The sequence below is a fragment of the Trematomus bernacchii genome, unplaced genomic scaffold (assembly GCF_902827165.1).
Source record: "Trematomus bernacchii unplaced genomic scaffold, fTreBer1.1, whole genome shotgun sequence".
Lineage (NCBI taxonomy): Eukaryota > Metazoa > Chordata > Actinopteri > Perciformes > Nototheniidae > Trematomus > Trematomus bernacchii.
Window position 1 is genome coordinate 3,512,949 of NW_022987313.1, and position 16,104 is coordinate 3,529,052.

A 16,104-nucleotide genomic window follows, 5' to 3' on the forward strand; every position below is an offset into this window, starting at 1 on the left:
CTGCACCGGAGAACCAGCAATATTGGTGATTGCCCCTAGAGGCTAAATCATTAACAGACCAATAACCAGTCAATATAGCACAGGCAGAAAACTGGGTCAACTTTAAAAGTACTGATTGATCAAATGTACTGTTAGTACAAAGATAAACCCATTGTGAAGAATACACATGATAAGAATTGTCATCTAAGTGAGTCAATTATAACAGTTTGCCACAATACCAAACCCTGAAACATTGGGAAAATAACAATAATCTAAACATTAACACGAACACTTGGTCAAAACAAACCCTTATATTTTTTGGTAATGTGATTATGTCATATTGGATCAATGTTGTTGAAGGTGTTAAAAAACGATGCCTGAAACTGTCCTTTCTAACCTGAAACAAATCCCAGTTCTCCAGCATCTATGACTGACAGCTGCCTAATTAAATTTGAATCTATGAACATGTGCTCATATCAGTTTTCCAAAAGGATCAGGGGGCGGACAACTTCATAAAAATAGCCTGAGAAGACCACCAGTCCATCCCACGGCCTAATCCCTCGTACACACACACAGGAAGGTCAGCGACAGGGATGAGGCTGAAGGAATGCTACTCTGTCTAGATGAAGTCTGTCTTTTCTCTTTCACTAACACTCCTTGTAAAGATATGTATATATACAGTTAAACCCTTGTGAATAAATAAAATGCAATCCACTTTTGGACGGATGTTGGAACATGGGCCTGCGTTGTATGTAGGTGGCAACTACAAACCATTTAGGAATAATGTAAGACTGTGGTATTTTTTAACTGCGAGCTGCGTGTTATGTAAGGCTTTCAGCACCAAATAAACCATATCATGTCACACATTTCGCTGTAGGAAATATTTCTGATTTGATATCATGCCATCCTTCAGGTTTTAATTTATTTTAGGTGGATCTGCCGGATTACACAGAGTCATCTGCTGGTCTGGATTAAGTTACTCCTGTATTGTACCCTTGCTCCCTGCTGGTGTCCAGATGAGCAGATGCAAATCACAAAAGCATGCCGACCTTAAATAAACCCAGAGCTAACTGTGGCAAATATAGTCATTGCCTCTCAAAAAGCTTCTAATCTTCGCTGCATTGGTGGCTGCTGCACAGCGCGTCTGTCGTCATGTGACGTCAAGCCAGGGGTGGAGGTGACCTACATTCATCAGCAAACAAAAAACTCTTCTCCCTTCAAGTGTATTAACATAAAATGACAGTCTTGACAAATCATTTGTAGCTCAACAGTGTTATTCACTGGATGTTCAAGCAGAGATTCAGGCATAGTATACTGTATTTATACTATCAGTGATAACCTACATTTGTGCATGCCTGATTTTCGTTTTATTACAACCCTGATAGATAACAAGTGGAGGTCTTTGTCTCCCGGATTTTTACTTTCTACACCAGACTGTGCCCACTCCGCAGAGTAAAAAGCTTGCTGATCTTGCGTATTCCTTTTTGCCCGCTTAATCCTCTGAAGTCAACTTCTGAGCAGCTGCCAACAGATTTCGTATGCGGCCTGTCCAGCCCCAATAAATAGGCCTTTATATGACCTGGACTCGGGTGTCCTCTTATCTTAATGTATTCAGTCTTTACAATAATGTGGCACTGACTGTCCCCCCCCCTCCACCTCCAAGTCAAATTATCTCAGAGAAGAAGAGAGGCATTTACTTTGGTGGCTCCTTTGAGGTGGCGACTTGTTGGACACTGACACAGATCAACGCGACACAGTTGCATCTCTCTGAAGCACAAAAGCCTCGCCGCTCCAGAGTTGACAGCCGGTTGGCATGGTGATGACAGCGTAAGTGGCATCCATTAAGTTGAGATGAGGGGCGGCTCTGGGAGTTAATGAGAGAACTCACACAAACCTGCCCCTTTGAACAGGCCTCAGTACTCTCCTGCATCGTGGAGAGCTCGCTTTCAACGCAGCGCTTTGGACTGAACAGGATAGTCACATAGGGGGTTGGAGATACAATCTACTAAATCCACAATCCCTCCAAACCTTACACCCCTACAGGGAGGCCCTATGAACGTCTGGGTACGGCCCCCCTCTCCTAGCCAGTTTCGGCAAAATGAGTCATGTACGAGTGGGTGACAAGACAAGTCACATCGCCAGATATTTGATCTGCAATACTTAAGAGGAGAGAAAGTGTTCTACTCCTAGGAATGCACAACCCAAATGTTCTCCTCTTCGATTCCTCGCCTCCTCCCAGCCCACAGATTCTGTGGTATTTGGATTAACCATGTAGAGACGAAGCGCCTGATTACCTTTGGGTGGAAGCCAGAGAACAAAGCATACCACAATATTTCACCTACATAAGAAATTTAAACCTAGAATGTTGGTCCATTATTCACAGCCTGCAACACAGAAATAGCATCATGAATTTAAAAAAGAGAAATTCTACCATGCTTGCTCCTCGAAAAATCCCACTCTTTAATTAACCTCAGAGAGCTTCAGAGAAAAAAAGCCCAAAAATATTTAAATTGTACTCCTGCTTTCAAGGACACGTTTCCACTAATAATAACTTCAACCAGTGCCTTCTACTGAAACCTCCTAGGAATAGTGCAGCACAAATAAACAGGTTTACCGAACATTTTCCAGATTTAGCCAAACATTAGTATGGCAGGAATATAATCAAAAATAAAATGAAATCATGTATTTCCTCAAATGTTGAATTCTTTGTGTGTTTAATTAAAATAACACATAAAAGACAACAAAAAACTAAACTAACGGTGGTTTAAAAGGATTCCTGGACGGCTGAAATTATCATTATCATAATTTTTTTTTCTGGGACCCAGGTCTAAATCTGCTATGAGTGGTCAAATTAGTAAATGCTTGGCTGGCCCTGATTAATGTTTAGTCCAATATTCACTCTCTTCTAGCTCTGTTTTTGGTCTCCTCATATAGAGCTGTGCTGGTATAAGCAGTCACTAATTTAGTCTGAATCTGCGGAGGTATTTTGTACAGTATGTTTTTAGGAACATTTACCTGAAAACAGCTGAGGTAGCTTCCGAAAACAATGCTATGAGAGCGGTTAAAGTGAACCAAAACAGTAAAGCTGCAGGCGGAAAAACCAAAACGATTAGCTGAAAGAGGTTATGGCCTGTTGCTTTGTTGATCTGAGGGCAACTGCAATGTCAGGATATAATTCACTGTTGGTTTGTCAAGACACACCTTTGACATCAGGATGTCAGTGACACTGTCTTGAGTTCGGAAAAACTGCAGGGACAATCCCCGCCTGCCACCTGAACTTTCACATGAATCCCCAAATGACATGGACGGATTATTTGAGCAGAAGCAGTTGACAAACATGTGTCATCTCTGTGTGGTGGAAGAGACGACTGGAAATACCAGAGAGCTAGTGAGGATATGGGGTAACTAACAACAGCCAGAGGATCGAGGCGTAACCAACACAACACTCTCCTCTCTCTCATCAATCACTTATCAAGGCTTGTGCATAGCTATTTATACTTTTGCCTGCATTACATTTGGGAACAGTGTGGCCAACATAAATTATATTTGATAGAAATGCTAAAATAGTACATTAGATGGAATTGCACCTACAATATATAACATATATGTTGAATTAGATCCATACTGTTCTCAAGTTTTAAGGAAGTAGAATCATTATTCTCATCTTACTCGTGACCGGAAAGCAAAGAAGCAAAAATAATAAGTGTATTTCCAAAAATGTCAAACTAATACATAAAGGGTAGCAAAAGAACAACAGCATCCGTCACATTTTTTGGGGTATGAGCGCTTTCTGGACTACAAATGAGTTTGTATGACGTCCTTTTAGGATGAGGATTGATGTAGTTTCAGATTTTGTGTTTTTTTTAGAATCAGTTTGTGATGGAAAAATGGTTTCAGCGTAAGATTCTTTCTAAAAATGTACCAACAAATCCTTCATCATGATGTCTCAAAGGAATTCTGTATGCTCCACTCATGTTTGCTCATTTGTCCTTACTTTTATTTTCTTTGACACTATCAGACATCTACAGTTAAAACACAACATTTGGCAAAATACAATGATTTGGCAAAAAACTTGTACTGATTGACTCACTGATTCCCTCAGTGAACTGGCAGAAAATGAGCATTTCTGAAGAAATCGCCATGTTCAACCACACACAAACATTTCGTATACAGTGTTTTTTTCAGGACTCCGGCAAAATCAGTGCCAGGTTGGTCAGTATTCAGAGATTTCTGATTCACTCTGCTGCTGTGACACACTCACAGACTGAGACGGGGGACAGAGAAGCCTCAGCTCCTCCATGTTTGATTTTGTGCAAAAGATATTGAAAGAGAGAGAGAGGATGAAAGAGACAGACAACACAAAGAAAAAAAATATTCTGTTCTTAAAGTCACCGACCACATTTGACAAGAAACCATTGACTGTACAATATGAAACCTAGAGTGGCAGTTTCATAGTTAATCTGTGGGACAGTCGAAGTCTAGGATGACAGTTTCTGAACTCACAATAGCTCCATCTAAAGACAGCCACCAGCACAGTGAGTCACACCACTCCACATGAATAAAAGTGCTATATCTGTGCTGCATTTTGGCACGAATTCTTCAATTAGGTCATGCCAACAGGATTACGCCTAATCAAAAAAGAAAAAAAACCTTCTGTGTAAAATGGCCTCCCTTGATGGAGACCTCACAACTAAAACCATTGTCTCCATCGCTGGTTATTCTTTTCAAGTGTCTCTCTCCTTTCACCTTCATTCACAGCCTCTCAAAGCACCGACATCACAGCGAAATCACATTCACTGCCTGTCACCATTTGTATGTTATAAAGAGATTTAAACATTAAAAATATATACAACACATTGTTTCACTTCATTAAATCAAAGTCTGTTTGAGCTCCCTCGGTGTATGGTTGATCCAGATGGTGATTCAGTTCACAACAAGGTTTATATACAGGTTTCTCTATGGCATTTAGAACCATTTTCAATAAGAAAAATAATTGAATTCATCCTTATTTACATGAATGGTCCCTTTGACAGTAAAGAAATGAAAATAACCTGAAAAATGTTTGAGTACTTTGACCATGAAGACAACGGCTCATCTTGCATAAAATGTTAACTTGGTTTTGCACAGTTGTTTCTGTAAAAACGTAACTATCATGTCAATAGCTGCTGAGTGCTGTTGAGATGCATTGTTCAGTGGATTGGCTGTTCTTACAACATTTAAAAGGAATGGGATATCTACAGATGCTGATGCTTTTTGTTGTGTGATCTTGAGTGGTGTAGGCTGTCTGGCAAGCCACAAAACTGTAAACAGGAGTGTAAACAAAAATAAATCCAGAAAACATCTTCACATGCAACTCTCACTTCCCACACAACTCTGAAATGTGGAGATTCAAAGACAGTTATAAGGATAAACTCGCAGTTATCTTTTTCACATCTTTCACATTGTTGCAAACGTGGGCAGATCTCATCTGATCTGTTATGATCTTGATCATCACCCACTTCACCAGGTAACATCGGCTTGAAATTGTTGAAGGTATCAGTGTTAATATTTGATGTCACATTGGCGGATGACAGTACAGTACACACAGCTAAATTGCTTCAGTAATATGCTAATGTTGTGCTCTTTCTCATCACTGTATTCGGTTAAAAATGAAAGATCTCATTTGAATGCAACATAATGAGGTGTCTAGGAGTTTCATAATACAGTATTGGCCCTGTATTGTACGATCATCATCACTGTGACACCATCACATGTGATAATGAACAATTCACAACAGGATTAAAATAGTAACCTCCCTCTCACAGAGCAGAGTCACGTCTGCTGTCGGAGAACAGGTAATGATCACCATATCTCGTCTACAACCACATAACACAATGTCCTTCTGTCTTACTGTACATTTTGTAACGAAAGATAACAGTTGGCTTAGCAGTGCAAATGAAAACTATGTAGGGGGAAATGACAGCTACATAATTCCAAAAATACACAATATGTACATGACACAATTGAACTACTTTCACATTTGAGTTCGGTAAACACTGCATAGGTGACTGTATCACTAGCACAGATGAGATTGTTGTTGTTTTTTTCATATAATGCCTTACTTGAATAAATATTACATAAATATTTGTACTTTTTACGTCAGTCTCCTTCTGCAGCCAACACTATTCAAATGTCCCACTTCATGATAGGTGATATTTAAAGAAAAAAAAACAATAACCTTGCACCATGAAAGCCATCTGTCATACAGGAGCATCCATACAATCAAGCATTCATGCTAATAAAATAACTAAAACGTAAGAAAATAGCAGCAAATGTCATCATGTTAAGCAAAACATGGGTTGAAATAACAATAAAACATGTAGTGCAGATGTAGTTCATCAAAAATAAATAAATGAATAACACAAAAGGCAAAGTACGGTGTAGCAAAATTGGCTTGCAAATAATAATAAAAACACAAGATGGATGTCTCACTGGGCCACTGAACCAATAGAAAAACATCATTTGGGAGCTCTTGACAGAACAGTAATGAACCTTCTAGTTAACTGAAGGACACAAATCTTAAAGCACTGCCTTTAACATCAAAACAAGCACTGCATAGCCCTTCAAAGCACTATTCTCCCCAGTACCACTTGTCAAGGTTATTGAATGCCTTGTACTCCTTGTGCCTACGCAGGTAATCACAAGCCAGGCATGTGTGCTCTGCCCAGAAATAGGCCTTCTTTACTTTAAAGTGCCGCCTCCACTCAAAGTACCTGAGGTACATTTCCTCGTTCTTGTCCAAGAGCAGCAGGTAATCGGCCAGCTCCTTGGGCGAGGTGAAGTCGTCCACGTGGATGAAGGCGTCTCCCTGGATAAAGTTCTCGTAGTTCTGCCGGGGAGGGCCGAGAACCACTGGCACTGACCCCACAGAGAGCGGGTTGTACAGTTTTTCAGTAATGTAGTCCTTGTGGATGGAGTTCTCAAAAGCCAGGTAGAACTTGCAGCTGGCGATGGTGGGAAAGTAGTCCTGGTCAGCGATGTACTCCCCAAAGGCTTGTCCGTACGCGTGAACCTCAATGTGTTTGTACAGCTCATTGTAGTATTTCACACGCACATGGTCCTGGTTCCAGTTGCTCACAATCCAGCAGATCAGTTTGTCTTTGCTGGGTGGGACAAAGTCCTCCTCGCCCTCCGCTGCTACGATGGACCCATAAGGCACTTCAATGTCAGCATCCTGACGGTAATTGAGAGTCAGATTGAACATGTTCTCGATCCCAGGCAGCTGGGAGGAGTGCGATGGCGACTCCAAGTTCATCCATACCCACTTCTGGAAGGATGGTCGCTGGACAGGCGGCAGGTTGGACAGGTCGGTACAAATGTCTCTGTGATGGATGACGACCCCATCTGACTTGTTGTAGAAGTTCCTGTCCGCGGTGATGAAACAGCCCTCGATGTTAAATAGGGAGCTGCACACGCCCAGGTCATAGGTTTGTCCAAAAGGCCAGAGCCAGATCAGCACGGTGGTCACGTTTTTATCACTCTTGGTGGAGAAGAGGCTCTTTTCCCGGTCTGTGGATACTGTTGACTCGACAGGACCTGATAACCAGCTGGTGGATGGTTTAAAATACATCAAAAACAGAGTCACAAAGCATCCCAGTATGAACGTGCCGAGCAGAAGGGGTCGTAGGATTCTGTGGAAAGGTGCAGATGGCATACTCTGTCCTGGAAAGGGCACACAAGAGAACACAAATAAAGTCAGGATCAACAGGAATCGACATCCAGACTAATCACCTAATCATGCACAGGTATTGCCCATTAGCACTATGTGTTAATGATGTCTATTATACTGGGTCATCGACACTAAACATCATTTGTGCCCCAATTAAAAATAGCATGTGAACAGTGTTCATATTCTTGCTGTTATCTATAAGTATGCACCCTGCCGTGCGTAAGGCACCCACTGCTTTGGATCAATACTCATGAAGAAAATTGTGTTGCATTCTCAGATGTATTATTATACAAACCTGGTGGATTTAACTGAATGCTGAAATCCAAGCAAGAGTAGAAGTTGTGGGAATCGGAGGGAGCAGTTCCTACATTGGGACGACGGTGGGATCAATCTTCTTTGTGATTCAGTGCTCATAGACAAAAAAAAAGTGCAGGTCACAGCTCAACTATGCTCCTTTGCTCTTACGCAGATTAACAATGATCCTGAATGATCTAATGAGGTGCGTTTGATCTTGAATGCACAGGTCTTCTTAATGACGCCTCCTTTACGTGAGCAGGGAGAGAAAATTGAGAGAATCAATTAGAGCTGGAGAGACTGAACATCAGCAAAGAAAACAAGTGAGGTTCTGTGCATGAACATGGAGAGATATGCTTGATTTACACAAACTATTATTTTAAATAAGATGGAAAATAAAAGGAAAACAGTACGGTTATTGCCAAATTGCCAATTAATCATGAATGTTATTTCAAATGTGATTGTAAAGCATGGGTGTAAGCTTCAAGCTGTTATTAATTGTTGGCATATTCTATGTATTGTAAGAGAATGCTGCCATCTTAAGGCTGAGGAGAGTAGAAAGCCCCCCGACTCTCCAGCTCTCCGGGGCTAAACACACCTGCATCTGGCATAAAGAAGCCATACACAGAAATAGACATCAAGAGGTGACTTTTTTCACACACTTCAGCAAATAAAACAATGAGACAAGCTCCAACACTTGATTTTCCTCCTGACATAATATGGAATGAATATATTGGCTGTATGACAGCACCTCTTCATATCTCCCATCTGTGAGTAAGGTAAACAGATCAGCACTCAAATGCCACATGAAGCAGATCCAGATGAGTGTATTCCTGTTAAAAGCTTCGGTATCAATACAATTTCATGTAAGCCAATCCTCTTAGAGAGATGTAACATGTTTTCTGGGAGCAGCAGTGATAAGCTCTTTGCTTTACAGTGGATGCAGCGCATGCATATACCTTCATGTGGTTGTGGTGGTATCATATACTTTAAACACAGGGTAGATTTAGAGGCTCAAGTGTACAGTAGTGCAGTACAGATCTAAATCATGGCTATTAAATATGCAGTGTGTGGTCAAGTTTATAGTGTCTCCATGGTGATGGTGCTGAGGTCAGAGAAATTGATATGAGAGGGTAATGGCTCTCACACAGTCCTTATTTTCCCATCTCCAACAAATGAGAGCAGAGTGAGACACGTGCAGCTCAAACATCCATTTACATTTTAAATAACATAACTGGGGTTTTGTCAAATGCATTGTGATGTATTTGGGACACAGAAAGAGCACCGCATGGGTGAGTAGCCTAGTCTGCAGCGAGGAGCCGTTAGATATGACTGGAGAGAGGCAGAAAAAAACGCAACCACAGATTTAGGTAGCATCATTCATAGGGATGCTTCAAATCCCATGGTGTAGTGTCAGTATCAGGTAGACTAAAGGGCCAAAGAAGAGCCCACATTTCCTAGAACATGACATTTCCCCCCTTATTTTCCCTTTGATTTATGTGTGTTCTGCCGGGAAGGCCACAGGAGTGATTGTAAAGGGACACTCCATCCCAGGTGAGAATTAATTTCCAGCCACCGAGCACTGAAGGTCATTTTAAAAACGTGAGATGCTATAGTCGAGGCACTCTTTGTAAAATGGTTGTCTTTGGACATAACACTGCATCTGAGTTGATGAGAATATGGAGAAATTCACTGGAATATTTCATGTGTTGCCTGACAGACAGTGCGCAGCGAAAACGCGCAGAATATAAATAAAAGCGTGGAGGAGGATGCTGAAAAATGTACAGTAGGCTATGTGCGATGCAAAACACAGTGTGCAGTGTACGATTAAATACAAATCACAGTGGAGAGAAACCTTTATATTCCACTAAAGTATGAAACAGTGCATTGAGAATGTAAAAAACGCTATGTAAAATTAACACCACAGGAAAACACCGGTCAGTGATTTTACAGTGAGATCATTTCTAATTAGCTGGTGATGATTCTCCGTCAAAACCAGGTACCGCTGCTGTCATGGGGGTGCAGGGAGGGGGGGGGGGGGGGGGGGGGAGACAGCCATGCATTTCACTCACCATCTCGACAGGCGTGAGTCAAAATAGACCTTTCTTCTCATTTCCCCCAGAGGTCCGTACCCTTTTCAAAGACACCTTGCAACATACGGGAGATGCGGATGCGTTTGGAATAAAAAATCTCGCCCGTCCGCTGTGTTTGCAGGAATAGATCCGGATGAGCACTCATCCATCGTCTTGATCCAGAAAAATATACCTACTGTAGCAATGTGCGCTGAATCTTCCCCGCTGCTGCACACCGACGCAAAGAATGATGGCTGCAAAAAAAATAAAAATAATTGGCTGCTACCCCGTCAGCCTGCACACAAAATTCATAGCTCCGTGTGTGAGGACGCCATGTATGCTCTGGGATGTGATGCGATGTGGAATAATTCCCTGCTGGCTGCCCATGCGCTACCTTGCTCTGTTTACCGTCAATGCAGCTGCAGGCTGTGGCGGATCTCCAGTGTGTGCGTGTGCGTGTGCGTGTGTGTGTGTGTTTGGGATGCTGAGATTTAGCGTTAGTGCATATTACACTTCTATCATTAAGGCTCTCCTTTGAATGAGCGTGTGAATCAGTGCTGCTGCGGATGAAAAGGTTTCCGGTCCCCTGGCCTGTATCGGCTCTTTAACCTGACATCAGTAATAATGGGATGGTTGTGTTGTTCCACGGCTGCCTTTTAGTCATGTAAAGCGATAAGCCAAGGGCTGAACTATGACCGCCTGTCAACCACAACCACTTACTAAACCAAACACCAGTTAAGTGTGCCATTTATGCACATTTTCACAACATTTTCATTTAATTAATCAACTGATGACATAGCCGACAGACTGATGTGTCAGCACATACAGTAAGGTGGGTTGTAATTTTACAAATCACAAAGAGGCACTTCCAAATGTGCCCATCAGCACCATTCAACCATAACGAGTTAAGCATATTGGCTCATTACAAATAATTTAAGGGGCACAATGGCAATTTATTATTGCCCTTCCATAAAGTTGCAGGTTTTACAAGACGCATTTAAGAAGAACAACGGTCAAAATCAAAGCTGCAGAGGCTGAGATATCATCAAAAACACTGGATCCTCCAATTCCTATGATGCAACTCAATGCCTTTCATTTGACCACCCTTCCACATCTAACCATTTGACCCTACTGTACACTGCTTACTCGGCACCACAAAACAGACAGAGTGAGCAACCAGATGGTTATCACAGTGTAGAGGTGGCCAGAAACACTACCATAATGACGGAAATGCTACTTTTACAGCAGGGAAGTTCCAAAATGTAATCAGAAAGGTGTTTACGTGTTAACGCATACAGCCGTTATGACAATGTGTAACAGCTAACAGGCATGTAGAATAGTGTAAATACCATTCCTAAACATTTTTAACAAAAAAAGATTCCAACCATTAGATCTTCTAAATGTTCCCTGCACTTGCTCTGGGCACTGTGCATCTTAAAATATCCGAACTGCTGTCCTGTCATCCCATTGTTGTCGTCTTAGATTTTTGTTATTATTTTTGCAAATATCAAGGTCTACGCTGTGATATTTCTTCTATTGCTTTTGGGCTAAGGCAGAGTTGGGAGCAGAGTGAGGCGACAGATTTGTTCTGGCAGATTGCTTTGTTTACTTTCCTTTCTTTCCAGGACACACTTTATTTAATCTTCTAAGGTTTAATGCAGGCACAGATTACAGGAGGGCATAACATGCCTACGAACAGTTGTAGATGGATACGGTGAAGTCAGTGAGAAAACATGCTGTTTTAAGTTATGATTCCCAAAATACACAAGGATGTGTAAACATTAGAAATAAGACATCAGTTAAATTAACAATAATTTACCCAAGTGTAAATAATTCACGTACATCACTGCAGCCATAATTATGATAATTGAGTTCAATGGCCTGTGACTTTCGAAATCATTAAGCTTTTCTCCTACAACTATTCATCATTTGCATTTTATCGTGCATTTTGCAACTACAACTTCATTTAGTTTATACAACCATGAACTAACATTTGCTATGGCTTTTAGTCAGGGATCAATCCTGCCATTTCCGTCGCTCCCCACCAAATATGGCAGCCCATTTGCGAGTTATCTCCAGGTAGATTGCAGGTTTATTGGGCAGGTAGTCCATATACACAGTCTGACCTGTCTTTGGTATTGCCATTTCAATCTGAGTCCCCTCGTGCCATTCATTAAAAGATGTTATAGAGATGAAATCAGGCCTGGCTTGTAACGCAGCACTCAGAGAGGTCTCGTAGTATTTTCCGTTGATGCGGTTTCGAGTGTTTTGGAAGTTCCAGGGTCGAACGCCTGTGTCAATGTACCCGGGGCCCACACTTAAAATGTATATTAAGTTGTTATCTTCACAGAACGCTTTAAGGGAGTCCCAGTTTCGCTGAGTGGACCCATAGGAAAACCCATTGGTAGCAAAGTAGGTGTAGACACCATCAAAACCTGCAGTTAGGATATCCCTCTTGTGTTTCTCCTCGACCAGCAGGGCGATGAAGATGGCGTCATACGGGGTGTCCCTGATGCTGTTACTATCTGTGTGTTTGAGCAGTTTGCCCCACTGCTCCGAGTTCATCAGATATGAGTCATACACATAGATGAGTGGAAGAAGCTTGCCAGTGTTTGTCCGGTACTTGAAGAAAGCAGGGTGCTCTCCGTATCTGAGAAGAGGAGGCGCAAAATAAAAAGGGAAGAAATACAAATGTCAAAGGAATAAAATGACTGATAGAAACATTAGAATTATTGATCGAGAAACATTTCCAGAGGGAGTTTGAGATTATGGTGCTGACATTTGACTGACAACGATAAAGATGTACTCACTTGTCAATGATGTATTTGACATTAGTTAACATGTTGACTTCATCTCTTCCTTTGTACGGCTCGATGTGAAACGCTACCTGTAAACACAAAAATGACAGCATCACAAAATATTGATGATTTTAGGGAACTACAACAAAATATTTAGTTTGCTGATAACTACAAAACAAAAGGCTACTAAACTCACTACTTTCCTCATACATACCTTAACATGGTATTTATGTGCAACCTCCATCAGCAAAGGCACAATGTCATCCGTTGGTTCACCGTTATCATCCCCCATATTAGGAGGATACCAGGACACAACAAGGACACCTGAGAAAAAAAACATTTTAAACATTAAAGGAAGCACTGAGATCATTTGTGAATAAAGTTAGTTAATCATCAGTAAATGTACTGCAGTGATATTAAATGTGTTGTTAGAATAATACAGATGGGGCAGAAGTGAACATGGAGATAATCATCTTTCATGATATCAGTCAAAATATGGATAATGTATGTGAAAACACAGCTTTAAATGTTGGTCCATCAAAAAAATATAATCAGTTTCAAAAGATAAAAGGCAATATCATTTACTGTAGATGCAGGACTACTGTACACTGTGATGCCCTAAACAAAAAAACAAAACTGTGAAATGTTGTAAAACCTGCCAATTATAATCACTGCATAATGTATCAAACTATAGGGTTGAATGAATGCAACTCAAAGCAGAAATGCTGGATTTTATAATGATATTCACAAAGAAACTCTAGCTGTTAATGTGGATGAATCAGTTCAGATGTGAACACAGTGATGGTTTCATTGGAAAAAGACAGGTGAGAATGTTAAATTGTTTTCCAGTTAAGTTCAGTTTAATGTTAATCTTACCAATGGCTGCTGTGCGTAGCTGTTGCATATGGGACTCTATGATGGCGGGATCCCTGGAGCTATAAGCCCCTAAAGAGGGGTAGAAGTTGGCCCCAATGTCTTCAGGTGGGACGTGTCTTGCTTGTGGATAACCCTGAGCTACTTTTAAGTCCCAGTGAGGCAGCTGTGGGTGGTCCCAGTGGATGTATTTGCCATCAAACTTGGGGTTTCCATACCATGTGTAGTAGAAGGCATGGAGATAGTAGTTTGGAGGAGGGAACTTCCTCAGTGCAGCCTCCAGTTTGTCTGACTGAGCGGAGTCAGTCATTTTGCTCTGAACAAGTTTATTGTCATTTTCTCTCTGGATCTGGTTGTCATTCCTTCTTTCCGGGACCGGCTGTTCACCGACAGGGTTGTCGAACGGAGAGTCCTCAGGTGTCAGCGCCTTTAAGACCACTGTTACTATGAGCACGAGCAACACCAAAGCAATTAATGTGATGCAAGATTTGCGCCTAAACCTTGCCATTCTTCAGTCAGTGCTTGAGGCTTTCCACAGTTCATTGTTGAGACAGCAGTGAGGGACTGTAGCTGAACAGGATGCCATCAATACTCTGTGAGTGAGGTAATGTTCAGCCTGGAGGTTTGAGAAAACAATGCATTTAAGTGTGTTACAAAAGGAAATGGCTGCAACTAAAAACTCTTCAACTTTGCCCTTAAAAATATCAGAAAATAAAGAAAAAATACTATCAGAATGTAATTCTTTTTTAAGTTAGGCAGCAAAATGCTTACATGTAAGAGGTTGCATCAATCCAATATTTGGTTGTTGATTTAAATTGCAAAACAGTTGCTTTAAAAAACAGTGAATTAAAGAGGCACAACGAAGCTAACGAAGCTACATTGTTTTAAATGACTACACACAAGACGGAAGTGCTGTCAGAACGTACAGTATAGTAACAAATGTACTAATTCAGCAAAAGCTTCTTACATACAGTTTAGCGATGCATAAAGACACATTTACTAAACTTACCAGACTTCAACCATACCTATATCGATGAACTTTAGACTTGTCAACAGCAGCCTAGAATAACAATGGTGACACAATATTAGCTTTATCCTCCGACAGGACACCACTTAAATTGTTTTCGTAATAAAACTCTATTAATTGAAATAAAACCTCTAGTGTTAAATACTCAACTACAGTCTTCACAGTTCGGACGACTCTTCATTAAATATTTCGTTGTAAGAGATATGAGAGATGCAGAGGACGGGACACAACCTGCACTTCTGGGCTCGGTTGTTTGCAGATCTACAAATGCTTCAGCAGCGCATGCGCAGTGGCAGCGACACATCCATGTTGTATATGAATCTGATGTTAGAGCTGCGTCAACAACAATGAGAGGAGCAGTTTTACTGAATGAGAATTATACGTGTCGCCCCCATTTGTTTGGTGAGGTGTATTACACAATGGAATCATCACTAACCAATACCAATACATTGTTTTTTATTATTTTCCAAAAATCCTGTTTCGAAAAAAAACATTCCAGCTTTATTTTGTAGTTGCAACTTTTAAAAACGTGCTCATCTCGACCATTGGGCCCAATCTGTGTACACGGTAAGTCAAGCAAACTACAAATATATCAGAAATAAGGATATTGTTTTGTCATTTGTTAATGTTCATATTTTATTTTTGTTTTCTTCAGAAAAGTATACCTCATAACATGTATTGGAGTTTTGGTACTAATGGAACAACAATATTCATGTCAATAAGTTGATTTGATCGATCAATTTGATAGGTCTGTTTTAATGTGTCTGTTCATAGTATTCCATATTTGCTTGAAACCACAATCTTTAGGGACAGACTAACATGAAAATGGAAGAACAAAAGCCAAGAAAGCCATTAGTGTGCAGCAAGAAAATGAGCAGCCCTATCAGACAGCCCTATCGGAGCCAAAGCCTCCGGTTTGATGACACTGACGATGTGATGATGGATCCAGTGAAACAACAGGATGTACAGGTTTGGCTAGTCAAGATGTTTGTCCAAAAATGCCCAAAATGAACATATATCATAACCAGTTTTTTGCAGAAATCTTAAATACATGTTAAATTAATTACTTTCATTTATTTTCAGGTCAACTCCACATTCAGCTCACAGACCATCATCTACTACACTCTCCTCTTTCTAAAGATGGGACTGTGGATCTGCTTTGCCTGGGTCATGGCCCAACTCCACCTGGGCCTGCCATGTTTCATCATGCCACTCATCCTCTGGTTGTATTCAGGGCCGATGCACAGTGCTCTGAAATGGGCTAAAAGACGTCTGCGGGGCAACGTTGAATAAACTGAGATAAAAAAGTGAAGAAAATATAATTTTTGCAATTCCTCAAATTTCTTGAAAGAT

The 16,104-nt window shown here is 40.9% G+C and overlaps 2 protein-coding genes and 1 long non-coding RNA gene across 7 annotated transcripts; 1 reads left to right on the forward strand and 2 right to left on the reverse strand.

Annotated features, from left to right (window-relative positions):
- Positions 1 to 3,962: 3,962 nt before the first annotated feature.
- On the reverse strand, positions 3,963 to 10,368 carry fut9a (fucosyltransferase 9a). The gene is made up of 3 exons (XM_034122574.1): positions 10,054 to 10,368; positions 7,983 to 8,229; positions 3,963 to 7,680 (listed from the first exon to the last, which is right to left on the reverse strand). Exon 3 carries the CDS (start codon positions 7,670 to 7,672, stop codon positions 6,590 to 6,592), a length of 1,083 nt encoding a protein of 360 aa, XP_033978465.1. The 5' UTR covers positions 7,673 to 7,680; positions 7,983 to 8,229; positions 10,054 to 10,368; the 3' UTR covers positions 3,963 to 6,589.
- A 1,285-nt stretch (positions 10,369 to 11,653) lies between these two features.
- On the reverse strand, positions 11,654 to 15,014 carry manea (mannosidase, endo-alpha). 5 transcript variants are annotated; one of them, XM_034125105.1, is made up of 6 exons: positions 14,902 to 15,014; positions 14,750 to 14,784; positions 13,728 to 14,340; positions 13,066 to 13,175; positions 12,864 to 12,940; positions 11,654 to 12,703 (listed from the first exon to the last, which is right to left on the reverse strand). In XM_034125105.1, exons 3-6 carry the CDS (start codon positions 14,230 to 14,232, stop codon positions 12,070 to 12,072), a joined length of 1,326 nt encoding a protein of 441 aa, XP_033980996.1. In that variant the 5' UTR covers positions 14,233 to 14,340; positions 14,750 to 14,784; positions 14,902 to 15,014; the 3' UTR covers positions 11,654 to 12,069. The 5 variants fall into 5 exon arrangements, with proteins under 5 accessions (XP_033980996.1, XP_033980988.1, XP_033980979.1 ...); XM_034125097.1 differs by having other exon boundaries at positions 14,734 to 14,784; XM_034125088.1 differs by having other exon boundaries at positions 14,734 to 14,784; positions 14,881 to 15,014.
- Positions 15,015 to 15,236: 222 nt separating this feature from the next.
- On the forward strand, positions 15,237 to 16,064 carry LOC117480003. Its single transcript, XR_004555623.1, has 3 exons — positions 15,237 to 15,318; positions 15,559 to 15,720; positions 15,835 to 16,064. It is a non-coding gene; the product is annotated as an uncharacterized LOC117480003 (long non-coding RNA).
- Positions 16,065 to 16,104: the final 40 nt, after the last annotated feature.